Here is a 26,244-nt window from a genome sequence, read left to right as displayed (position 1 = left end):
CCTGCCCGGAAGTGTGAACAGCACTGTTTTTAGGGACAAGTGTTACTTCTGTATAAAAGGAATGAAAATCAGAAAAACAAACCTCTCAGGTAGCACATTCACGGGGTGTTCCAAACAGCCTGGAAGCACGTGGGGACCAGAGGCCTCCCAAGAGGACGGACCTGCGACTCCTGGTCACATAGCTCAGCCCCACAGTGGAGCAGGGACAGCCTGGGAGTGGGAGAGGCAGGCACAGAGGTGCCAAGAACTCCCCAAACCGCGAGGTAGCAGCAAAGCTGCTTTTGTTGGGCTAAAATTAGCAAAAACTATATTGGGAAGTAGAAAACAAATCCCGTTTGGCATCACATTCTGTGTGTACCGACTGCACTGACCCTTCTCCTACACTTGGTCTGCCAGAGCACACCCAAGTCAGGAGCAGATCCCCCCAGGTGGGGAGGCAGCTCTGCACCAGCACCTGCCCAAGAACTGCAGCTGGGCAGCTGTCCTAATTCCGCCTGCTGCCCCCACTTCCCAGGAACAAGACACGTGCCATCCTGTGGCTACCACCCGCCAGCTGTGCTTGTCCAGCACACGTGGGCCACCAGAAGCAGGAACAGTTATCTGTGATGGACACCGATGGCCTTTCCTGAACAACTGTCAGATGTGGGCAGGGAGATGACACAGAATTCCCACAAAACCACAGGAGAGGGCTCCTGTCAGTCCCTAAACTCACTGAGGAAGCTCCCAGTCCAAAGGACCGCGGGCAGAGGGCTGCCACACCTCGGTCTGATTGATTAGCACCTCCCCTTTATAACTCAGGGCACAGAAAGAAGATGCCCAATCCACGTAACCTAGCACTTTGCAAGTTGTGTTCCTAACAGATGCTTCTGGAAAGCTGTCCATTGTATACAGGCCACCCTGCACCCAGGCCACAGTGGACGTGGCACAGCAGTGTCTGAAAGGGCCTCTGCTCACCTCAAACTGACTTGCACAAAAGGATCTGCGGAGACCAGTGAGTGAGAATTATTTTATCTCCTTTCTTCAAAGGAAAACACTCCCTCAAACTGGTGTTTAAAAAAACAACATGGGGCCATCCTGGTGGTGTAGCGGTTTAGCTTGCACACTCCACTTCGGCATCCCAGGGTTTGCTGGTTTGGACCCTGGGCACAGGCTAGGCATCCTTCATCAAGCTGTGCTGTGGCAGCATCCCACATACAAAACAAAGGAAGATGGGCACGGATGTTAGCTCAGCGCCAACCTTCCTCAGCAAAAAGAGGATTGGCAGTGTATGTTAGCTCAGGGCTAATATTCCTCAAAAAAAACCCAAAGAGAACTGGGCCCGGTCCCATGGCTGAGTGGTTACAGTTTCACGCACTCTTTGCTTCAGTGGCCTGGGTTCGCAGGTTTGGATCCCAGGCACAGACCTATTCCACTCACCAGCCAGGCTGTGGAGGTGTCCTACATACAAAAAGAAAGAGAATGAGTGACACAGATGTTAGCTCAGCGCTAATCTTTCTCAAGGAAAAAAGGAGGATTGGCAGTGGATATTAGCTCAGGGTGAATCTTCCTCAGTGAAGGAGAAAAAAACAAAACCCAGGACTGGTAAACAACCCCCTCCCTCACTGAAATTCCACTTATTTAGAGACTTAAAGAAAAATACAAATTGTTTTACCACAAAATTTAAGACTATCTGACAAAAGAAAAGGTAAGCCAAAAGCAGCAACAAGACAAAGTGACTGGACCAAACCCAGGGCGGTCACTGAACTGGACCTGTCCCTGGCTGACCCCACCCATGCCCACCTCGAGTCATCACCAATGGGGAGTTCTGACATTCTCGTGACAATGCAGTTTGTACAAGAAGCCAAACTGTCTGCCTAAGAAGAGGAAGGATGAGGAGCTCATCCAAGAGGCCAGTGGTCACTACAAAGCAACCCAGCTGCCCTGCAGGGCTCCTTGTGGGGACCAGTGTGAGCTGCCAAGGGCCCGAGGCTGTGATGGAGAAGCCCGGCCAAGGCAGAGAAGAAAAGCTGATCATGAGGCTCGACGGCCAAGCTCAGGAGAGGCAACCAGAGGAAGGGGAAAAGCATCCCTGAAAACCCGCAACCAACTGCCGAACGTCCCCAGGGACGGCCAAAAACACGGCTTGGCGGAGCTTTTCCTGGTAAAGGCCTTTGGTCTTTATTCTGGGGGGTATGGTGACAGTAACACCAGCGTGTCCTGCGTGGGGCTGGGACAGGGGACGGTTGCATTCCTGCACACGCATGAGGGGAAGGCCGCCAGCAGAATTCAAAAGCTCACAGAAGACGCCAACGACCCAGGGAGACTCTCTCCTTAAGTGTCTGCAGAGCCAGCGTTTCAGGACCCCGAGTCCTTGTCACTGTGGAGGGAGAGGCCCTTCCTCCACCACAGCAGAGACAGGCAGGAACTGGGTGTCCCTGAAGAAGGCATGGACTACGGTGCTGTTCTAGCTTTCAGGATGTATCCTCCAAGATGCCATGGTGAAGTCCCTCGTTTTAGAGGACAGGTCTCGAAGATTTTAGAGGTCATGAATCCACCGGGAGCCCCTTGTGGACGGCAAGCCCAGGGCGTCTGCTGACGACACAGCTCAGGCAGGAGGAAGCCCCGATGTGGCATGAGGCCCGTGGTGTCCCAGGCCTGGAGTGTGGACTCACTTCTACAGCCCACACTTGCACAAAGAGCAGTCAGTGCCACGGTGAACGCAGCTGGACCAGTGTCCCTGCTCCGGGCTCCCTCAGGGGCACTCTGCCTCCCCCGAGGCCAGTGGAAAAGCCATGTCTGTCGTGTCCAGAAGCTACTAGGACCCCAGATCCACAGCATCGCTCAGCCCGGTGTCACTCTTGAGTCCTCCCTCTCTCAGCCCCAGGGTCCACCCCACTTCCTCCTCGTCAAGGCCAGAGAGGCTTCCCCTGCCCTGACAGGGCTGCATCCCCAAAGGCCCACCCAGCTCCAGCCCCATCAGCTCACCTGGGTCTCCACCATCCAGCCTCCAACACTGGTCACAGCCATCTTGGAGTTTAGATTCAGAGGGAACAGGCCACAGGGAACCACACGTGTGCGTCGTCATAAAGCACTCAAGTGCTACTCAGGTGAGGACCCCGAAGCCGTCCACCTGCCCTGACCACGAGGGAAGGCCCGGCGTCCTCTTCCTCACCAGATTCTCCCAAGACTGAGTGAACGAGGAACAGGAACCCTGACAATCCCTCACCCGTTACAGATATAGGAGACAGCACCCCCGCCCCCCGCCACCCCCATCCCTACCGGGGTGCCCGGCCCAGCCTATTTTCACGGCAAAGCACTGAAGCAGCACGCACACAAGATGTTCCTACAACTGCTTCTGCAGTCGGCAGGGGAGGACGCCAGTGAGCTCTAAGGCTGGGGTGGCACCTAGGAGCCTCACTACAGCCCCCACCAGTCTGTCTCTGGAGGCCTCTCAGTGACTCCTGGGTCCGGCCGCTCTACCCCTTCCTTCCTCGTCCTGAGAGGAAGAACCAATAGCCGGGCAAGGCAAGGCCAGTGCTGCAGGCAGCAGGCAAGCGGTTTGGGAGGGCCGTCCTAGAGCTGTCATCACCACGAGAACACAAACACAGACCACCAGCCCTAAGAGGGACAACTGGCCCAGGCAGGTGGGAGCCTCTGGACGAGCCCCTGGCACAGTGGGAATGAGAAAGGCAAAGAGGCAACAGCTTTAAGCTTGGGGTCCTCTGGAAGGGCTGGGCAGGCAGTTGGGATCCTCGGGCCACACCAAGAGCCACTAAGCCAAAAGCTTTCGAGCTAGAACTTCAGATTCAGAAAAAAGTTCATTTTGGCAATCAAAGCAGTACTTTTTGCAAAGCACGTAGGCTGCACAAACAAGAACTCGGGAACCCCTGAAGGAATATCAAGTCGGCTCTAAGAGCCACTGGGCAGCCAACCTAACTATCGCCCCAACACAAGGCTCAGTGGCCAAGAGCTCTGGCCAGGTCTACGATGGTCTCACACCACCTTTGTCTTCAAGCAAAGTGAAAACAGCAGCACGATTCACCTTATGTGATCCACTTTCAACATGACTGTCGCGTGTTGGGAACAGCCTGGGGAACCAGGCTGTCTCTCGGCCCGGGACAATGACTGCAAGCCGTGGGGGTGGTCAGTACGGTTCTATTATGTCCAAACCCAAGTGAGTCCTAGGAGCCCTACCACACCCAATAGGCTCTGTTGAACTTGTGGCACCTGATCAGATGAGATGAGCAGGTAAACGCCTCTCAGACAAGACAGCTACTATTCTGGCCTTACCTGAAACATCTTAAGGCCATAATTTATATTTTAAGCATGAGAGCTTTCTAATACCAGAAAGCTTAAATATAAGCAAAATTAGATCAGAGTTTCTCCCAGAATCAGTGTCTGTCTCAGGAACACATTCATTTGTTAAACACCATTTTCAAAAACTATTTAAAAACATAGCTGCTGAGCAGGGTGAAATGAGACTAGATCACACACAGCAGGGGCGAGCGAGAGCCCCTGAGTACCTTGGGTGCAGTGTGCCAGGCAGACATGGGCCAGGGACCGTAAGTGAGGCAGGCATGCAGGACACACCTAACAGCAGAACACCCTTAAAGATGCAGACCCAGGCCCGATGGACTTAGAATGGAAAAAGGGCTGGACTTGACTGCAGGAAGCATTCCCAGGACAGGACCAAGAGACCCCACCGAGCAAAGCATGAGAAAGTGAGCTGGGCTTGAAACAAGGGTATGATGAGACCAAAGTACAAGCTTCCAGAAAAGCCCAGTGGCTCTCATTAGGAAATCAGTGAAGATTTGGGGGCCTCAGACCATATCTCTCCATCAGTCTCGATGGATGGAGGTCATGAGGGTGGGGATTTACAATCTTAGAAATCAGTTTTCTTTTTACCTTTTAACCCAAGATAAGAAAAAGTACACAGTGAGGTGGGTGTACATATAAAGCAATGCAAGACAAGACTGAGGACAGAATGAATCAATGAACAGGTAAAAAATAATCTAAACCCCAAAGATAATTACAAAAGATCCACAAGAGAAATCAGAGAAGTGTGCTGGATACAGGCTCCCATGCTCAGCCTCCAATTACGCAAACGAAGCCAAGACCCAGGAGAGTGTTGTATTTGCATTTCCAATCAACTGGCTGCATGCATTAAAAATCACATGAACTATATTTAGAGCTCCACGTTTACTTGCCTTTTAAGACAAGTGGTTGTGTAACTCACAAAGCAATTACGTACGGACAGGTCCCAAGTGGACATCTACCTTCACCTATAAGGACAACTCCACTAGAGGCCCGTGAGGACACCGCCACCCCGTCGTCTCACGTGGCCCCTCCCTCCTCCGTGACTCCTCCACAGGGTCCAGGGATACGCTTCATTAGGTCACAGACTGCAATTCTTATATTTAGAAGAAAATAACTTATCTTTTCACCAAAGGTACTCCAGGGAAGCTGAGGGTTCAGCCGCGGATTCCGCTCAGTTGAAGGTGGAAAGCCCTGGAAAGAAGCTTAATGGCACAAACCAGCTCTGGAGGAAAATGGGAAAAATCCGGAAGCCTCCACCACTTGACCCAGGGAGCTACCTAGAGCCACGCATAAAACACCAAGATCAAAGCTGCTCTGTGTTCAAGACTCCAAAGCAAAGAAAAAAGTTAAGGCAAAGGGAAAAAAATTTACACTTAAAGACAGGCAGCTCAGCACACACTACAACACGGATGCCCCTGGAAAACACGCTGGGGAGAAGCAGCCAGTTACAGAAGACCGTATGTTGAACAACTCCATTTACACGAAATGTGCAGAAGAGGCAAATCCACAGAAACACAAAGTGGACCAGTGGCTGCCGGGGAGGGGGGAGGGGGCGGGACAGGGGCAGTTGGGTTGTTGAAGGGCAGTCACTGCTACCAGGTTTTTATGGGGTGATGAAGATGTTCTAAAACCTACTGTGGTGATGGATGCACGACCCTGAGAAATACACTAAAGCCACGGAACCATACACTTTAAATGATGAACCATATGCTGTGTGGGTTCCATCACAATGAAACTACTCTTGATAAAATGGACAGTTTCCCTTACTAAGAGAAACCTGAAGAAAAGATATTTCTTCTTTGTCTGTAGAAGGTCATGTGAACTTGAGACCTCCTGTACTATTAGGAGAGACATTCCCAGAAGAGAAATGGCAACATCCACTGTCAACCAAGCCAGTCTAGCTTCACTAACTAAAACAACTAGTTTAGTTTTAGATTAACAAGGCTTCTGTCCTGCCAAGGTTTTGTATCCCCAGCCCCAACATCCTCTAGAATTCCCAGGGGCAGGTTCTTTGGGGACCGAAGGCCAGTGTTCTGCAGCCATACAAATGTCACCATGAGCCCAAGGGAAGTGTCTCTCAGTCCCTCAAGGCCTGCTTCAGCTCGAGGACAGAAAACTGAAACCACCTATTTGTAGACAAATATTTAATCAAGTGCTTCCATACTAACAGGACTACTGGCCAGAACTTACTGAGGGCTTAATCATCACGGGGTCCCAGTCAGCATCTCGCACGTTTGACTCAGCTCTCAGGATTACTGTGAGGTGTGGACACACAGCAAGCAGATGGCAGAGCTGGTCTGAGCCCTGTCCCCACCGGGCCACTCGGCCACTGGCCAATCCAGCAGCGCATTCCTACCCTCATGTCATTCTCTCCCTTGAAAATCCAAACATTCACTGAGTGTTTTATCCTTGGGTTACATCTTAAAATATTTTTTAGCTTTCACTGCAGGTTCTAATAACTGTCACTTCCGCAAAAGGCCAAGGAATTCCATGTTACAGACCTGGGCTTCTGCCCATTAGTAATCAAGTGTCCCCTCCCATGGCAGCAGGGCACCTCCTAAGCTGGGGACCCAGCCCCCACTGGCCTCCCTCACTGCTGTACCCTTCACATGCACAAGACCTGAGCCCCCACCCCACAGCATACTGCCAGTGTCCGCAGTGACCTCTGGAGCACGTGTCCTTCCCAATGGCCAAGGGCTGTACTTGGGTAGCTTGAAGCCAGGCACCAAGCACAAGGCTGTCTTGCCCCCTTCCTACCCCCACCTAGAAGACAGAAATCCTACCCAAGTCATGTCAATAAAGGGACAAAGATGCCCCTCCCAGAGCCTCCTGAGGGGCAATCAAAAGGGGAGGTGACTTTGCCAGGGTCCCCAGCAGGCAACTACTGTCAGTGACAGTTGAGTATAACCATCTGCCCCCTCTTCCGCATGAGGCAGCAAGGGCACACGCATGCACAGGCAGACAGAGCTGTCTTCTGTACTGATGCTTCCTGGGGAGACCATGGACTTGCACAAAGTCAGCACATGAAGAGATTCTCAATTCTGAGAAGTTGGTCTCTGCTCCTTCGTTGACAACTACCAAGGAGATGCACATCATCCCTCCTACTCCAAGGCCCCAGGATTTGGTCTGTTTAAAATGTGGTAAGTGCCACCCATCCCGAGCAAAGGAAGATCATAGTCGGCTCCAGTGTGAAATGGCCTAATTTATCACAATTAAGGGAGTACGAACAAGTGCATTATCATCTGTGTTCCTTCCTCTCATTGAGCACAAGAGTTTAAAAAAAGGATGGTAGTAACTGAAGAATAATTTTGAAAAATAGATGGGGTCTCAAGATAAGCTTAATAGCATATGGATAGTTTATAATGCAAATAACAAAAACCTGAGTTAAGATCAGTTTTTTCCAGGGGAAAGGCTCTCATGGCTCGCGCTTCTCTGAAAGGTTAAGGGCGACTCTCACCAGAGGACAATTTCAGAGAGGAGCACTTCTGAGATGCCTGCAGAGATCAGCCTGCCTTCTTGGCCCAAGGATGTGAGCAGAGCATGTCACTGCAACATGGACACCAGGACACAGCTGACGGCTCACCGGAAATACTCAGGGAGTTCTTCCCAATGCAGGTTCTGGGGCTTCTGAGAAAGGGGAAGCAAGCAGAACGTGCACTTCAAGGTCTCTGAGAGGCTTCCATGCGCCCAGGGAAAGCCTCGGGTCCGCTGCCTGGAGGGATGACTCTGGCGCGCCCCCAGTCCTGGACTCCCAGGATCACTGGATCACAGATGCCCCACCATCCACAGCAACCCACACACACTCCCACACGCCCGCCTAACAGGAAATACCCGTGTTTCTGCACCATGCCCCGACTGGCAACTTTTTAATTGTAGCTGGGGGAGAGGAGAGCACAGAGGGCAGAGGTAGTAACCGCCAGGGTTGTTCTACATTTTGCTAGAATGACCTGCGGGGCCACTCCCAGCTAACTAATTAATCTGAAGATGTAGAGAAAACATTGTAGTTTATTAAAAATTTCAAGTGTGCCAACGTGAAGACAAAGTTTTCCATTTGGTGTTTATAATCCTTTTACTTGGAGTACATTTGAGCTCCATCTTAAGAACTACCACTCACTCACTGGGACAAGAGAGGCCAGCAGTTTTAAAGTAGCAGGGGAGATCATGAAGTACCCCAGTCAAGGATCACCCAGCCGTATACAGCTTGGCATCACACTCACAAAAACCCGTGGAAAAAACACCTTTTCTTTCACTCGAGTCTCAGTAGCAGATCCAGTTAGTTCTGTCTCTTCCTGAAATGAAGTAAAGTTCTCCCAAATTATCTGCTGCCAACATGCTTCCTTTGGTAGTAAATGTGGCCCTCACTGGCCTGACCCCCTGGAAACATCACCAGCGGTGTGTGAAGCAGCCCACCGACACGTTATCAGTGCACACCCGCACACACACACACACACCTACCTGCAGAGGAAAGCAGTGGCAGCCCTGCAGGGTGGAAAGCCACGGAACCTGTGGTTTCCGCTTTCCTCATCTAAGCTGCTCTGATTAGTATCATGTCAGAACCTTTTCCTTGACTCTGTCAGTGTGGACGTCACGTTTACGTCTGCATGCCCTACACGTCCACTGCCCCGAACGGCTCCAACCCTTCGACTGTCCACTGAGCACCAGGAGCAGAAACCTGGTCTCTTAAATAAAAGGAGGGCATGTTTTGCATCGCGTGCAGTGACTCAGCACACTGTGCAGAGGCAGCACTATCCGCCTGACTCGCACAGCCACCCTGAAGTGGAGGTCAGAATGATGCCTGCGTCACAACACCTGCCAGAGACAACCACGCTGAGGTTTTTAAAAGGGCAGCCCACTGGGATACAGTTCTTTGTCTTTCCTAAGGAGATCATTGTACATCTGATCATATGTGGTTTTGAAATCATAAACATTTGGCTTGTCGGGTGCTGGTCCTGGAAGCTTCACATGAGTTCCTGTTCCAAAGGACCGGACACTGAATCCTCGTTTGCTGAAAGACACAAAGGAGAGAGAGAGAGAATCACAGTTGGATAAGTAAGACACAAAATTCTAAAAATAAGGGATATGAAATGGGAAGTGGACAAAGTGAGCAACTTTGTTGATATTGGAGAACATGTTTCTAAATCGCTAACTTTGAATATTTTATTCACAAATTTTAAAAAACTTTTGTAGTATGTTTCATAAAAGCTAGATGAAACCAATCACAACAGAAGACAAAGGATCCTATAACCTGTGGGTACACAGCTAAGTGTGAACCTTGCGGTGTTTAAAGCAGTACTCTGAAATTTCTGAGAATTTCAAAGGACTGACTGACATGTAGAATTAGGGAAGATTTCATCTAGAACATTTTTGTCATCTGACCATTATCCTGGCCTCTGTGCAGGATTCAGATTCACAGGACCCCTTATTTTCTGATTCCTAAGAAACTTCTCAAGATTTGACTGCAGGCTCCATCACAGGAAACTCTGTTGGTCCAGTTTCCTAATGCCCTACAATGTGGGCTCCCCAGGAAACCAGAATGGAGCAACAAGAGCGGCTGGCACATGGGGGCACCTCTGTAGCCTGCTGTATTACCATGTTGGCTTTAAGGGCCAAGAACAAACAGACCCACAGCTGTAGATACTCTCTTGTAAGCTAAAAAGTCAAAGATAAGGAAAGCGACAAAATGTGCTTCCTGGCGCTGGCCTCATAGCCAAGTGGTTAAAGTTCCACATGCTCTGCTTCGGCAGCCCAGGGTTCACGGGTTTGGATCCCGGGTGTGCACCTACTCCACTCATCAGCCATGCTGTGGAGGCATCCCACAAACAAATTAGAGGAAGACTGATACGGATGTTAGCTCAGAGCCAATGCCCACACACAAAAAAAGTCCTTCCTAATAAATTGGGAATTTGTGTGAAATGCAGTCCCCCTGTGGGAAACAATTTACACCTTAAGAAAGAAATGTCATCTCAAAAAAACAATAAAGTGATGAGATCCCAAGACGTGTCTGTCGTCACTGATAACCATACTGTTGGGTCTGCTGCGAAGGTTATGTGCAAAAGTTAGTCTGGTACAGAACTTATGTTCTTTCAAACTTACAGTCAATAAAAGTAAAAATCTGAAGTGTTAAAAAGTGTCTAAATAGAACAGACTTCTCATTTTAGCTTTCTGTTTATAAACCACACAATTTCTGCCTCTGAAGGAACCTCCGTGACCGTAGGACTCAGGAAGAACATGTTTCCATCAGCATCTACACTCTTCTTACAGGCCCAAATGGCTCTGAAATTGCTGATGAATTGTCTCAAGTTTTTCCATATTTTTTTTATTGCAACTCAGGGGATATTTGGCCATGTCTCGTGACATTTTTAGTTTTCACAACTGGGAGGTATGGCATTTAGAGGCTAGGGAGGCTGCCAAACATCCTTCATGGCACAGGACAGTCCCCAACACAGAATCATCCAACCCAAAATGTCAGCAGTGCCTGACATACAGAAGAGCTCCTACAAAATTAAATGAATAAACCCCACAGAATAAGGGACAAAGACGTGAACACAAAAGTTACAGGGAAGGAAATGGCTGAATCTCACTCGTGGTATGACAAACGCATCATAGGAAGAAGGCTCTAAACATCTGGGTATGGGTGAGCTCTCTCCCACAGCAATGTCAGCACCACATGGAAGGACGTGGTCCCTTTTGTTCACTGCTGTGTCCCCGGTACCTAGAGCAGCGCAGGGCACACAGCAAGCACATAATAAACACGTGTCGACTGGTGAATAAGTTTTCCGATGAGAGAGAAAACCCGCACTCAGACAGCGCTGCTGGAAGGGACAGGGAAGGTTCTGCAGGAGAACGCACCGAAACTGCGCCAATGACCCAGACACTTCCAGAAGCCTATCCGACAGGGTGCACACCTGCATCTGCAGGACATTCCCTACAGCCTTGACCGTAACCACAAAAGAGAAGAAAGAACCCCATGTCCAACCACACTCTCTGCTACTGCAAAAAGGGTGAGGGAGCACTATACACACTGAAATCCCCTACAATTGTTCAGTGAGAAAAGCAAAGTGGACACGCCCAAACCATGGCAGTGCAGGGGCCTGGGATGGGAGGTGCTGTCTCCACGGAGCAGCAGGGATACCACACCTGGCACCTACACAAAGTATCAAGTGCGCACAAATTAAAAAACAATTTTGAGGCCGGCTCCATGGCCAAGTGGTTGAGTTTGCGTGCTTGGCTTCAGCGGCCCAGGGTTTCGCTGGTTTGGATGCTGGGCGGGGACATGGCACTGCTCGTCAGGCCATGCTGAGGCGGAATCCCACATGCCACAAGTAGAAGGACCCACAACGAAAATACACAACTATGTACTGGGGGGATTTGGGGAGGAAAAGCAAAAAAAGAAAAAAGATTGGCAACAGTTGTTAGCTCAGGCTGCCAATCTTAAAAAAGAAAAAGAAAAAATAATTTTAAAAAGTGGTTCTCATCTAGTTTGGGTTAAACACCTTACTTTACTTGAGTCCTGTGAGGTCGGTAAAAGCCTGGTTATGTCCCTTCATCCCTAGAAATCCCAAGCCATGCAGCCAGACCCCAGGCTATTATTCCCTGTGACTGTGAACAGCGCAGTAACAGCAGAGACTAATGATCTACACACCAAGGCCCACATACACCTGAGCTTTAAAAACAGACCTAGAGACAACCAACATTCCTGATGTTTAATCGCAACTACAGATGCCAACAAAAGGGAGGCGAGGAAGCAAGGCCGTCCACTGCGCTGTGACCAGAGGCCAACACGGGCCAAGCCACTGTGCACAGCCAGTCGCACACCTCAACTCACCTGCCTTCCTGAGAAGCTGCATGCAGACCATTTTCACCCCAAATCTGAACCTGTTTCCTCACCAATTCACATAACATACATATCTGAATATAAATAAATAAAAAAACTACTTTCTGCCAAAGCACCAACAAGCCTTGCTGACAGTCACCTCGACAACAGCTGAAGGAGATGAGTTCTTGTCCAGGCACCCACTCCCTGCCCAACTTGACGCAGGTGGTCATGCAAGGGAGGGTGGCTGGGGCACCTGCTTCCATAGAGGCCACATCCTCCTATGACAGTAACAGGTGAACAGGTCACGGCCACGAGAGCCAGCGGAACACACAGTCGTGGGCCACGCTTGTCTCGAGGGCTTCACAACTTGTCACTGCTCCGAAATAAGCAGCTTATCTTTTCGGTTCCAAGCCAAGCCACTTCCCCCTGAAAATGCCCTAAAGGCTCTCTCCCACTGGCTGGGGCCACTACTCCAGCAGCTTTTAAAGGCTGTTAAAATATACATCATTGAGGGGAAAAAAGGAATTATTCCTGACACCAACCCTGGCTCTGCAGGCGCATCCTCCTAGTCAGAGTAAAGACCCATCAACCTTCCAGTCTGCTCTGTGACTCACGGAAAAGTGAGGCACCCAGAAGCGCCACACCAAGAATCCCTAACACTGGTAACTGGGTTCCAGTGACCACTTCACCTGTGTCCAGGGGTGGGCTGACCCCAAGGGCACTGGGACCATTCACACGTCCAAACCATGACCACCTAGCTACCTGCATGGCCAGGCACCATGCTGGGTGCCAGGGTCAGGGCCAAAAAGACCAGGAGCTTCTCTCCGTCCAATTGGCAGGGGATGACAATAAAAGAGAACAAGTCCTTCAGGGAGGGAGGTGTGCTATAAGAAAACATGAACCCATAGAAACAAGATCCTCCAAGGACAGGACGTGGAGCTGAGGCCGACAATGCCCAAGCAGAAGAGAAGGAGGTCCCTGCAGAGGGAGCAGCCAGACCCAGGTGTGGGGACACTGCCAGAGGACAGAATGAGGCAGCCGTGGCGAGAACTGAGAAGCACGTGGGCCCAGAGTAAGCTGAAGGCGTGAATTAACCAGGAGGTAAGACTTCTGGGCAGGTAACATGGTGGCCAGCAGTGACACCTGAAGAGTACATGCAGTGCTCAACATGCACCTGGAACCACTCTATGGGTCTGGCTCCAAAGCCTGCTATTTTCATGGGCTCTGCAGTGAAAGATGTGTCTTTTGGTGGTGGCTCTGATGCTTCAGAACAAGGCACTCGAAACCAAATAATGAGTAAACTGGATGTGCAAGAGAGACAGTACCTTTTGGGGTCAGAGTAAGAAACAATGGTGGAGAGCATTTTTCTTATGTGACCCATCAGCCACCTAAGAAGCCTATTCCAAGAGGGGTCCCAAACATCGTTTTGGGCAAGATCGGGAAAAGCAAAATCTTCCGACAAAGATATACAAAAGATTCACTTAGAGTTCATTCATCACTCTTTCAAAAAAAGTAAGTATTTTTATATAACTCAGTCATCTCCTTTTGGCCATTCCTTTGAGGTACTTGTCATCTAGAATTTATTAAAATGAGCCCAGGCACAAAAGCTCTTGAAATACATTAATGAGACGAGTCGTTAATGTGGTCAAGTTGATTCCCACTCCTGGCAACTCCATGGACAGCAGAGCAAAGCCCTGCCAGGTCTTTCTGTACCATCCTCTCACCTTCCAGCACAGTATCAGACAATGCATTGCTGCTACTCATAGGGGTATCATGGCCAATTTTTTTGGGAAGTGAGTGGCCAGGTCCTTCCTCCTGGTCTGTTTCAGTCTGGAAGCTCCACTGAAACCTGTCCACCACAGGGAACCCTGCTGATACTTGAAATCCCAGTGGCACAGCTTTCAGCATCACAGCAACACACAGCCACCACAGTGTGACAGCTGACAGATGGGTGGTGTGGTTCCCTGACAGGGAAACAAACCTGGGTCTTGGCATTGAGAGCGCCGAATCTTAACCTTTAGACCACCAGGGCTGGCTATTAATGAAATATCCAATGAATAATCTTTAATTTAGCCAAGAAATAGCAAAGAGAATTATTAAATCTGCAATAGCTGAAGTTTTAAAAATTAAAAATGACCACGCTCTCTACTGGTGGCAGGCTGACCATTCCATCTTGATTCAACAGTATTTCCTGGAGTTTACTACAGGCTGGGAATACAGCAGTGATCAAAACAGACCCAAATCCCACTCCTCAGATACTCTGGGGGGATAGGGTAACAAGATAAGTAAAACGTCCAGTCCACAGGACAGTGAGCAGCACGGCAATGGAGAAAGCCACGATGTGGGAGTGGAGGTGGCAGGAAGAGTGGGAGACAACGCCCCTCGGGGTGGGTCTCAGCCCTGGGAGCACCTCAGTGCATGTTGCACCCCATGACAGAGACCTGGACGGGACCCCAGAATGTTTCAGGTTGGAGTAGGGCAGGTGTGCCACCTACCAGCTGCCACAGGGCTCCCGGGAGGCTCCAGATGGAGAGCCCTGGGGCAGGGTCTCGAGCCCCCATCCTGCTGGAGTCTAAATTGCCTGGATGGCGCCACCTGGCAAGGACCATCTTCTTCACTCATCTTGTGTCCTGGTGGGGTTTGAGGTTTGCATTAGGTGTCCAAATGGAACATTCTCTATTTCAGTCTGACCATATCCCTAAAAGTTGGGATTCGCTGCATCCCAAAGAACGCGGCCCTGCCCTCCACTTGACTGATCCTAAACAAGGCTCCTAGGAGGATGACTGCTGGGTCTCGGACAGGGGAAGACTCCCTTATTAGAAACAGACAGTGGGGTAGGCGGCCTGCTGCCCTCTCCTCAGCGGCCTCCCCAACTTTCTGAAGTGTTCATAAAGCGTATTTAAAAATAAAATGAAACACAGTTTGCTCTTCCCCCAACAAAATGTTCCCAAGTGGCAAAAAGGCTAATTAGCAACAGAAGAGCTGTTTCTTCTAAGCTGATGCAACTGACATAACAGCCCATCTTGTGCTGTGACAACAGCACAGTGTGACAATTTGTTTCTTATATAAAAGAACTGCTATAAAAATATTCCTGACAACCAAAAGGCTTTGTCTCAAGAGCCAACTATTTTTATGTTAAACGAATCTTCCAGACAAGTATTTATCATGTGTTTTTACAAGTATCAAAAATCTATCATAAAGAACCTATCATGGTTAGCGCACTCTGCTTTGGCAGCACAGGGTTTCGCCAGTTCGAATCCTGGACGTGGACACGGCACTGCTCATTAGGCCATGCTGAGGCGGCATCCCACGTGCCACAACTAGAAGGACCCACAACTAAAATATACAACTACGTACTGGGGGGATTTGGGGAGAAAAAGCAGGGGGGAAGAAAAAAAGAACCTATCATAGAAAATGTTAAATTTTGGAAAACAGAATTATTTCTATCGCTATCCCAATGACTAAAAGTAAAATAAAAATGCTAAAATGAACACCAAAAAGGATCATAAGAAAATATGCAAATTAACAATGTGGGTTACAGTATTTTTCCTGTTTTCTAAAAGTGTGGTTATTAGCCTGATTTAAAGCATTATTTTGGCTAAGACTGAAACTGCTGCAAGCCTTCTGAAAGCATGACCTGTCTATAAGTAAGACAAGATGCACCTACAATCCTGTCACCTTTACTGTAGGTACACTCATGCACTGCTGACCAGGCCAACTTCAGCTATATGATGACCTCATCTGTATAGAACACAAAGCACCTGCTCAAAAGCCATTACACTTAAACGCTTGCCTATAATTTCACTGTGGTACAGCCAAATGACTGGGAAGATAAAACTCTTCTGAAATGGTAATGTTCCAATAAAATTTGTTATCACTAGCAAATGTGGACACTAAACACATTTTTTTTTTTGAGGAAGATTAGCCCTGAGCTAACATCTGCCGCCAATCCTCCTCTTTTTCTTTTGCTGAGGAAGACTGGCCCTAAGCTAACATCCGTGCCCATCTTCCTCTACTTTATATGTGGGACGCCTGCCACAGCATGGCTTGCCAAGCAGTGCCCTGTCCACACCCAGGATCCAAACCGGCAAACCTCAGGCCGTCGAAGTGGAACATACGCACTTAACTGCTGTGCCACCAGGCCAGCCCCTCTAAACACATTTTGATAAATGTTTTCTAGGATTTATTTCGTTCTTATCCTCCCAAAAGGTCAAGAACAAAACTGAGAGGCTTCTAAGCATGAAGCATCATCAGGTGTCCAGCTTGTGACAAATGGCCATTATGTTTAGCTCGTCAGTGCCCCTGCTCAGACGTCCCTCCTTCAGGCCTGCTTTTCCACAACCCAGCTTCTCACAGGCCATCTTGCTCCACTGGTCACTGCCGGCCTCCCTAATGTCTCCCCCTCCACAGTACCAGCAGAGAGCAGGCCCTCCGTATCTGGTACTTCAGATGGCCCAGCAACAAGACCACCATCAGAGTGCTGCTTCCAGCTCCAACACTAAGCAGTCCTGAGCAGGAACGTGCTATTAGCCATGTGTGAACCTGTGGAACTACCTTCCCAGTGCTGGGCTCCATCTATTCTCATCTATAAAAGGCTGGAGAAGATGATCCTTAATGCAGGGAAAAATGTTTTAGCTTTGGAAGCTGTTACCATGCTTGGTCTACTGAGTTCTGTCTCAATGTTCACATTCAAACAGAATCTACTGTTTGAAATCTACTTTCCTCCAACCATCCTCCTGGTCTTAGTTCTACTCCCGAAGACAAAAACAGTCCCATAAATCCTAGGAAGGCAAATGTGCTCCCCTGTAGACACCTTTTCCACATCTTCTGCCTTCTTAGGGACATGATTCCAAATCCTTTCACCTTACCAAATGGTTTCCAGTTCCTTCTTCAAGCATACGCACAACCAAAATAGCAAAAATGCAGCCAAAGGGGCTGCAGGGCACAGCTGACCACCACTCCCTGGTAAAAGACAAGAAGCTTGTGGGAAGGTGTTCAAGACCAGGGAGGGGTTCAAGCACCATGACTGCAAGTGTGCTGTAGGCCACCTGGGATCAAATCCTGTGTGTGACCCCACAACCTCAGGCAGCTGAGACCTAGTCCTGTCTGGAGAAGGCTGGAGTACCCCTATACCAGTATAGCTTGGGACCCTGGTGTCTGGTCACGACATTAAGACTTGAGAGGCCCACCCAATCAGAGGATCACAGGACCTCAGCTGACTGCACTTGCCACACCCTGGATCCTTCTTCAGCTCCTCTTTTCACCCATCTTGAGTCTCAGTTCTGTTACTCATCATGACCAGAGTCCCTTGTGTCCAAATCCCTGCTGTCACTCACGAGCCAGGGCTTCCTGCTCTGGGTACTGTCTCTTCACCTGCATGAATGTGGACATCCTAAAAGCTGTGAGGATGAAACCAGACAGCATTTGGAAAGCACCTGGCACAAAAGAGCTCAAGAAACAGAGTGAACTGTTTCTTTCACATCTGCAGCCTCTCTGCTCATCTTCCCAAAATCACATAGCTCAGGAAGTTAAGATTGAAAGCCAACTAAAAATTCAGTCCAGCAATTTATAGAAGATTTTCTTTAAAATTTGTTTTGAATTGCTATGATTAAAATCAACACAACTTCCAAAAATCAACACACTCCTTAACATCTAGGAGATAGTTTGGAACAAAAAAAAACAAATTAATTGGCTCCAAAGGGAAATCTAAATCCACTCAGTACAAAGAACAGGAGGTTCTGTGGAAACATACAACAGTCTATCAACACCACCTAAAAAACCTAAAGGACTCTCAGGACTGGTATTTGAAACAATTTAGTCTCAAAAGATAAAAATGATCACTCCAGGGAACATTATGACTAGCTCTAGAAAATGCCAACATTTATTACCACTTGTATTCGACTTGTCAGAAAAATACAGTCCAAGTTGATTTCCAACAGAGCCAAAAAATGGGGGGGGGGGATGGAAGGGAGAAGGGCTCACTGATACCTACCGTGCACATTCAATTAACTGCATTGCTTCTGATATTTCATTTCAGAAGCTTTCCCATGCATAGTTTTATGTAGTTGCAACTAAACTGCATACAAAATTTTCCAGTTCTTTCAGTTATCATACCATTTTCCTATGCTTTTCACAAACATCATCTTTGAGGTCTAAGTCTCCAAACCTGACTTTTATAAGCTCTCATAGCTGTAACAGAAAACCATCATATAAATCTCCTAAAAATGTTTTTAAATCCTGTACTAACCCCAATAGAGATAAAGCCATAAATAATTTTCAAAAGTCAAAGTGACGTGAAAAGTTGCTCAACCTCAACAGCAATTTTAAAACCAAAGGATGGAGCCAGCCCGGTGGCGCAGTGGTTAAGCGCACACGTTCCACTTCGGTGGCCCCGGGTTCACTGGTTCCGATCCCGGGTGCAGACATGGCACCGCTTGGCACACCATGCTGTGGTAGGCGTCCCACATATAAAGTAGAGGTAGATGGACATGGATGTTAGCTCAAGGCCAGTCTTCCTCAGCAAAAAGAGGAGGATTGGTGGCAGATGTTAGCTCAGGGCTAATCTTCCTCAAAAAATAAATAACTAAATAGAAAATAAAAAACTAAAGGAAAGGTGAGATCCTTCTTGCTCTGGCAGCATGAAAAGATGAAAATAACGCCCAGATTATAAGGAAAAAGGAATTCTACAAATAGCTACTTTTCTGGAAAGCAGTCTGGCAAAATGTATGAAAATGTAAAATACGCCTACCTTTCGACTCAGTGAGTCCACCTCTAGGAATTTAAGCCAAGGAAATAACCAGAAAAGCGTGCAAAGATATATGGCACAAGAATGTTAACATCATAAGACTGAAAAACACAAGGTCCAAATTGTATTACTGGGGGATTGGTTACAAAACTAATCGCCACAGGACTCCCCTGGATTATTGCTCTGTGGTTTTGTAACCACTTCCACTACTGGATGTGAACAGATGTACTCAAATTCAGTATACCAAAATGAAAGCAGAAATGATACTGAAATCAGACTTGCGTTTACCACGTTCCATGAACAGAGATTACAGAAGGGCATCCTGGCCTCCCTGCAGAGTGTGGACACACAGGAGACGCCCAGAAGGACCCACACCCAATGGCACTTGGGCTGATCTTTATCTCCTTCATCTTCTGTGTATTTTCTACAGTGAGCATGCCTTGCAACAAGCAAATATTACCATTTTAACAGAGGAAACAGCCCTCAAATATAGGCATTTTAGAAATTTAAGAGTCATGTCAAAAAACTTCACATTCAGGTTATCAATAACGTATGTTACCCTAAACTTACCTCCTTTTGCCCTCATTCTCTTTTTATGAGTAAATGTGAGAGACAGTCAAGTGAGTAGAAGCACATGGAACAACTACTTGGTGATTACTCCGAGAGGATCTTCTGCACCCCTTTCCCTGGAGACCCAATGCTGGGCTGGCTCTAGCCACTGGGAACTAAACAGGACACGCCATTTTGTAGAGACTGATTTCATTACAAAGTTGCTACACATAATCAAGAAATATCTCCCTTTGTTAAGGTTTCATCCCAACTTTGTTATGCAGATACAGCAGGAGACCTTAAACAAGGGAGGGCCAGCCAGAAGAAGCTGGACGTCGTATAACCAAAGATGTGAAATCTTATTTCCTGGCAGTGTGAACCTTGCATTTTTTTGCTTAAACTTACCAAACTTTTAATGACTTTGAAGAGATAAATGCAGTTTGGGGATCAGACCTAGCACAATGTAATTCTAGTTTAAATACAACCTTTGCATTAATTTGTTAGGCTCAAAGCATACCACACTCTACCAAAAAATGACATCAGGCGAATACCGTGGACAGTGCGGTAGGAAGAAGAATTAAAGAAGCAGGAAGAAGTAAACTCCTAATTGGCAGATGGTGGACATCTGACACTTCCAGCTTCTTAAGAAACAAGAGCGATGGGGCATTCTACCTTGCCCAAGTTACTCAGCAGACTAAAGCCGGACTGTGGGAGCCAGAGGGCGAGGCACTGGTGTCGTTCAGTGTCCACGTATGGAAACTGCGGGAGAAAAGGTACTTTCAACTTTTACTAGCAAAGTTGACATGTATACCAAACTTAACGCAGGCGGTCAATTTCACGTTTTGTAAAGTGAGTTTCAACGAAAAAACTGTATCAAACGGGAATAAACTTTTATTAAACACATACAACACCAGGGTCACAAAACAGGAGTCAGTACCGAAATATAAAGTGGAAGCATGAAACTGGACTCACGTGTACTCCAGAAATTACCGAATCGAGACCTTTAAGGGAAAAGGAGGACTTTTTTGTATGAGACTTGAAAATGTAGATAGGAGAAAATACAAAGTCACGAAGTTAACAAAAAAGGCCATTTCCGTTTTTCTAAGACTCATTCTATCCTGAGCTTATGTTGCGCAAGTTTTCCAGCAGCTTTGGTAAATGACACGCCCTGGAGACGCAGGAGTCGGACACTATCATCTCGCAGACCCTGGCCTTGGCCTCGGTACGTCCCGCCTCACCGAGGAGCATTTTACAGCAGACCCGATGCAAGACAGGCGTGTAAAGGGGACCAAACTGCATCAGGCTTTCAGGTTTACTGGGAACTCTGAAGTTTCCGCGACGCGGGAACATTTCGGCTCAGAACCTCAATTTTCCCGCGACGCTAAACACACGTGGGGGCACCGCGCGGCCGACCGAGCCTTGTCAACTCCTTACTGCGCGCGGCCCCGCGGCCAACGAGGCCGGCCGCGGCGCGGCCCCTCGGGCGTCCTTCGGGGGCCGCAGGCTTCGGGGCCGGGAGCCGGGGCCGCCGCCGCCCAGCATGGGCCGGGAGCGGGCGGAGGGACGGCCGGTCGGCCGGCGTCCGACGGGGCGCGCTGGGCAAGGGCGGAGGCCCCCACTACCTGAGGATGTTGTGCGCCTCCATGCTCCGGTTCTGGTTGCTCGAGCACACCACCGCCACCCGCAGCGGCGACGACGGCATGACGGCGGCCGCACCGTCCACGACTCTCCGGCTCCGGGACTCCCACCCAGCCGCGGCGCTTCCGCGCGAGCAAGATGGCGGCTGGGGCGCCCGGAAGTCATGACGCGGAAGCGGCGCCGTCGGCCACGTAGCGCGTCGGGACGCGCGGCGCGGGCGTGTGCACGGTGTCCCGGTGGCCTCACCGCCCTGGCCGAGAGCTTCGGGCCGCGCAGGGAGGGAGGCGCGTTCCGGAGCGCCGGCCGGTGAGCGCGCCGCTGCTCTGGCGTGCGCGGTCGAGGCCTGCGCTCCACACAGGGGCTGCCTGCCAGCCCGGCGCCCTGCGCCGGCGTCCTGACGCCATACGGCCCCGCCGCCGTCGCCGGGAGTGACGCGTTAAAGCGCCTCGCCGGAGCCTGTGACGTCACGAACGTCCCGCCGTCGTCGCTGAGAATGACGCGCTAGGCGCTGCGGCCGCCCGGACGGGCCTCCGAGGCGGCTGGTCGCATCCCGGCGTCTCGGGGGCCGGCTCTGCGCGCTCCCGCGGCCCCTGGGGCCTATGGGTCTGGCCTGCCGCCCGGGCCCCGACACCCGAGACCCGCTCTGCGCTGTCCCCCGGGACCCTCCGTGTCGCTCCTGCGTGCCCCCTTCTCTAGCCGAGCCCCGCGCCCCGCCCAGGACGAGCGCCGCGGCTCCCCCGGCCCGCCAGGCTCGCGCCGACGGCGGCACATCGCGCTCCGCTGCTAACCGCCAAGTTCAGCGTGTAAGCGAGGTTAGAAACGTGTGTGGACAGGGGCCTAGAGGCAGCGGGGGTGCTCCAGGAGACGGCCGTGGAGGCCTCCCGCGGCGGGAGGGCGAACTGGCCGGATCCGGGGGTTGGTTAGGACACCGCGAGCTTGAATCTAGGGACGTGCTATGACAGTGAAACTAGTCAACACGGTTTCGTTCTTCAGCCGCGTCCAGCCGTCTGGACGCAGGCTTGGAATGGGAGCGCAACAAAGGGCGGGGGGCAAGGGAGTTGCGGTTCCCCAACGTGGATCCACAAGTGGGAGAAGTGAGAGGGGGAGGCGCATGGGTGGCATTAGTGGAAAGGCACGGCGCGCCCTGAGTTGGAGATCCCAGTGGAATGGGAGAAATGTCACTGGAGTGAGGCGGTGGTAGAGTAGGATGCCTGAAACAGGATGTAGAAGTGGCTACTTTTTGAATACCTGTAGGCTCGGTGTGACCATAGACACGCGTGGAACTCAGTCTCCCTTTTGGAGAGGAGTAAGAAACTCAGAAGCCAGGGTGGTGAGGGACCACCATTACTGCTACTGATGTCCGCTATGATCGCTCGTGATAGCTTCCTGGAGGAAAAGACTGAGAACCAGGCACTCCGAATCCTTAAGGACCTCTGGGCATGGTGAGGGTGGGGGGAGGACACAGTGCATGGCTGCAACAAGGAAACATTTACTTGGAAGGACTTGAGGGTTTGAAGGATGAATGAGGGGGAATGAAGGCATCTTCCCCACCTCCCTTCTGTATATTTACATATATGCAAAATGTAAATCCAAAAGGACACACAGCACAATGTTCAAGTGAGACAGCAGGTATTTACGGGTAGTGGGATTAAAGGTGCTTTGAATGCCCTTTATACTTTCATGGATTTTTTTACTTTGTTTTTTTATGGTGAACATGTATTTTCTTTCACATTCTCAACAAATAATAGAACTATTTACATTTTGAAAATAAAACCCCTCCATGGCTTCCCCAGTGTGCTCAGAACCATTAACCTGAATTCAAAGACACTGGCCTGACAGCAGCTCACCTCTCCCTACTCCTGTTTAGAACTTAATGGTCCATCAACTAAAAATTATCTGTCCCATGCCTTTTTACCTCTGCGTGTGCCGCCCTCATACCTCAAGTCTTAGTCCAGTCATTGAGATTCAGGTAGATGCCAACTTCAAGAGAGCTGCCTGGGCCTGGCCTGGTGGCCCAGTGGTTAAGTCCGCGCGCTCCGCTGCAGGCGGCCCAGTGTTTCGTTGGTTTGAATCCTGGGCGCGGACATGGCACTGCTCGTCAAACTACGCTGAGGCACCGTCCCACATGCCACAACTAGAAGGACCCACAACGAAGAATATACAACTATGTACTGGGGGGCTTTGGGGAGAAAAAGGAAAAAAAGAAAATCTTTAAAAAAAAAAAAAAAGAGAGAGAGCTGCCTCCCTTCCCCCTCTTCTCCATCTGGTCACTTATACTCCTGACACCACATTCAACTTGCTCTTGTGGTTCTGAACATTTATTTTAGCATCTGTGCTCCCCTGCCTTAGCGCATTCACAGACTCTAAGCTCCAAGGGGCTAGGGCCTCCATTTCCAGCCGAGAAGCCTTCATTGCCTTATGTCCAGTGTATTTAGAACTGTTGTCCCTGTGGAGGCGCTCACTGATAGATAGATGTATAAATATCTAGATAGATATACACACACACAAACACGTCTACCAGATATGCAATTTGTGAATATTTTCTCTGTGGCTTCCCTTCTTCTCTCATCAGTGTCTTTTTTTTTTTTTTTAAGATTTTATTTTTCCTTTTTCTCCCAAAGCCCCGTGGTACATAGTTGTGTATTTTTCAGTTGTGGGTCCTTCTAGTTGTGGCATGTGGGATGCCACCTCAGCATGGCTTGATGAGCAGTGCCATGTCTGCACCCAGGATCTGAACCAGTGAAACCCTGGGCCGCCAAAGCGGAGCGCGTGAACTTAACCACTCGGACACGGGGCCGGCCCCTGATCAGTGTCTTTTGAAAGACAAAAGTTCTTAAGTTTGATAAAGAACAATTTATCAATTTGTTCTTTTAAGGATTGTGCTAAAATATCTGATGGGAAGAATACACTGGATGGGATTAATGGTAGATTAGACGTTGCAGAAATTGAAGACATACAAATAGAAATTATAAGTGAAACAGAAAAGTGAGAGAAGAAAAGGATGAAAAAGTGAAGAGAGTATCAATGAACTGAGGTGCAACTTCCAGCAGCTGGCACCTGTGTAATTGGAGTTCCCAGAGAGTGAGTTTGCTCACTGGCTGGTTGGTGGAGGCACTACTCCTGGCCCTGCTTGAACCCTGGGTAGTTTTCCCTCTAATCCTTTTGGTTGGCTCTTTTCCTGGCCTCATATTTTCCTCACACACATACACTAGTCAGTCCTAAGCTACACATCTCCATGTCCTCTTTCTTCAGTGTTCTGCCCTGCAAACTCTAGCCATCTTGGCCTTTTGGATCCATTCACTCAACTCAGGGAGACCACTGGGCCCTGCCTGAGTCCCCTCCTTGCTCCACATCCTGAAAACTCCAGGCAGTAAGCTGGAGCAGTCACAGAATTCAGCTCATTTGTTTCCTTTCTCTCGGGAGTCACGGCCCTTCACTGCATTATGGCCAATGTATTTAGAATGGTTCTTTCACATATTCTGTATGGTTTTTTAGTTGTTTCAAGTGGAAGAGTAATTCTGGTTCCTGTCACTTCATCTTGGCTGGAACCAGAAGTCTCAGTCAGCTTTAAAAAGAGTAAAATGTGGAAACTCACCCTACAGATATTAAGATTCATCAAGGTTATAATAAGATCATGGAGTGCCATTGTAGGAAAAGACAAACACACCTATGCAATAGAAGAGCCTTAAGTAGACCCATGTCTGTATGGGAATGTGGTATACAATGTGGGGCACCACGTGCTGGAGAAGGAAGGACTGTTTCTGTAGGCTGGGTTGGGAAAATTGGCCCAGTGTTGGATATAAAAAGTTGGATCCCTACCTCACACCACATACAAAGGTAACCTCTAGATAGATTAAAAACATAAATATGAAATGTCAAATCAGCCAATCAAAACACAGTAGGGAAATATTTTTGTATTCTTTGGGTGTGTAAGGATTGCTTAAGATAAAAAAAAAATGCATACAACATCTAGAAAGAATGATGTCTGATATCAAAATTAAGGATTTATTTTCAACAAAGGACACTACTGATGATGTTAACAGCATAGGAGGAAATACCTGCAACATCCAAAATGGTCAAAGATAAGTAGCTAGAACTGTGCTGTTCAATACAGTACCCACTGTACATTTGGCTATTTAAACTGAAGTTTAATTAAAATTTAAAATGCAGTTTCTCAGTTACATTAGTGCCATTTGAAGTCCTTGGTATCCACACCTGACTAGTACACTAGTGTCTACTGTGGATTGAATTGTGTTCGTGTGTTATTGTGATTCATGAGAAATATATATTTGGTCATTCGGATGACCAAAATACTTCTCACATATTTGGTATTCATCTGCAGTTCCTGGCTCACAGTTCTGAAAACCTTGGAAATTCCTCAGCGTCTGGAGTGATAAAGGTGTCTCATTATGTAAGTGAAGCTGACTTTTGAACCCCACGGTGGTGGGGGGGTGGGGTGCTGGTTGCCAGGGGAACCAGCCTTGTGACCAAAGGATTGGAACTTTCAGCCCCACCCCCTGACTTCTGGGAAGGGGAGGGGCTTGAAGTTGAATCTCTTGCCAGTGGTCAATGACAGAAGCTCTTGTGTTGAGGACCTCACCCTATGTATCTCTTCATCAGCTGTTGATTCTTATCCTTTAATGTCCTTTGTAATAAATTGGTATCTAGTGAGTTTTGTGAACTGTTTTCTTGAGTTTTCTGAGCCATTCTAGCAAATTTATCGAACCCTAGAAAAGGGTCATGAGAACCTTTGATTTGTAGCCTGTTGTTCAGAAGCACAGGCAACAACCTGGGCTTGCAACTGGCATCTGAAGTGGAGGGCAGTCGTGTGGGACTGGGCCCTTTCTCTCTGCGATCTGACTCTATCTCTGGGTAGACAGTGTCAGAATTGAGCTGAATTCTCTGACACATCGCTGGTGTCCAAGAACAGCTTGTTGGTGTGGGGAAGGCTGCACACACACACACACACACGTTGGAATTGGGTCCAGGAAACCTTTTGCAGTTCACCGAAAGAATACGTTGAAGTCCTAACCCCCAGTACCTGTGAATGTGACCTTATTTGGAAATAGGGTCTTTGCTGATGTAATCAAATTAAGATGAGGTCATAATGGATGAGAGTGGGCAGCAATCCAGTGAGTGATGTCTTTATAAAAGAAAGGAGAAGAAAATTCGGACACAGACAGAGGAGACACTCAGAAAG

The 26,244-nt window shown here is 48.9% G+C and overlaps 1 protein-coding gene across 1 annotated transcript in view; it reads right to left on the bottom strand.

The window, feature by feature from the left end:
• The window catches only part of SSU72 (SSU72 homolog, RNA polymerase II CTD phosphatase), a 31,267-nt gene extending 10,011 nt beyond the window's left edge, over window positions 1-21,256 (bottom strand). The window contains exons 1-2 of the mRNA XM_046661737.1: window positions 21,029-21,256; window positions 9,158-9,301 (exon numbers count right to left, since the gene is read on the bottom strand). Of these exons, the coding sequence (XP_046517693.1) occupies window positions 9,158-9,301; window positions 21,029-21,108 (224 nt within the window). The 5' untranslated portion in view covers window positions 21,109-21,256. The remainder of the gene's footprint in view (window positions 1-9,157; window positions 9,302-21,028) is intronic.
• Between the last annotated feature and the right edge of the window lie 4,988 nt (window positions 21,257-26,244).

This window comes from Equus quagga, chromosome 5, assembly GCF_021613505.1.
Source record: "Equus quagga isolate Etosha38 chromosome 5, UCLA_HA_Equagga_1.0, whole genome shotgun sequence".
Lineage (NCBI taxonomy): Eukaryota > Metazoa > Chordata > Mammalia > Perissodactyla > Equidae > Equus > Equus quagga.
This window is presented reverse-complemented; position numbering and strand designations above follow the sequence as displayed.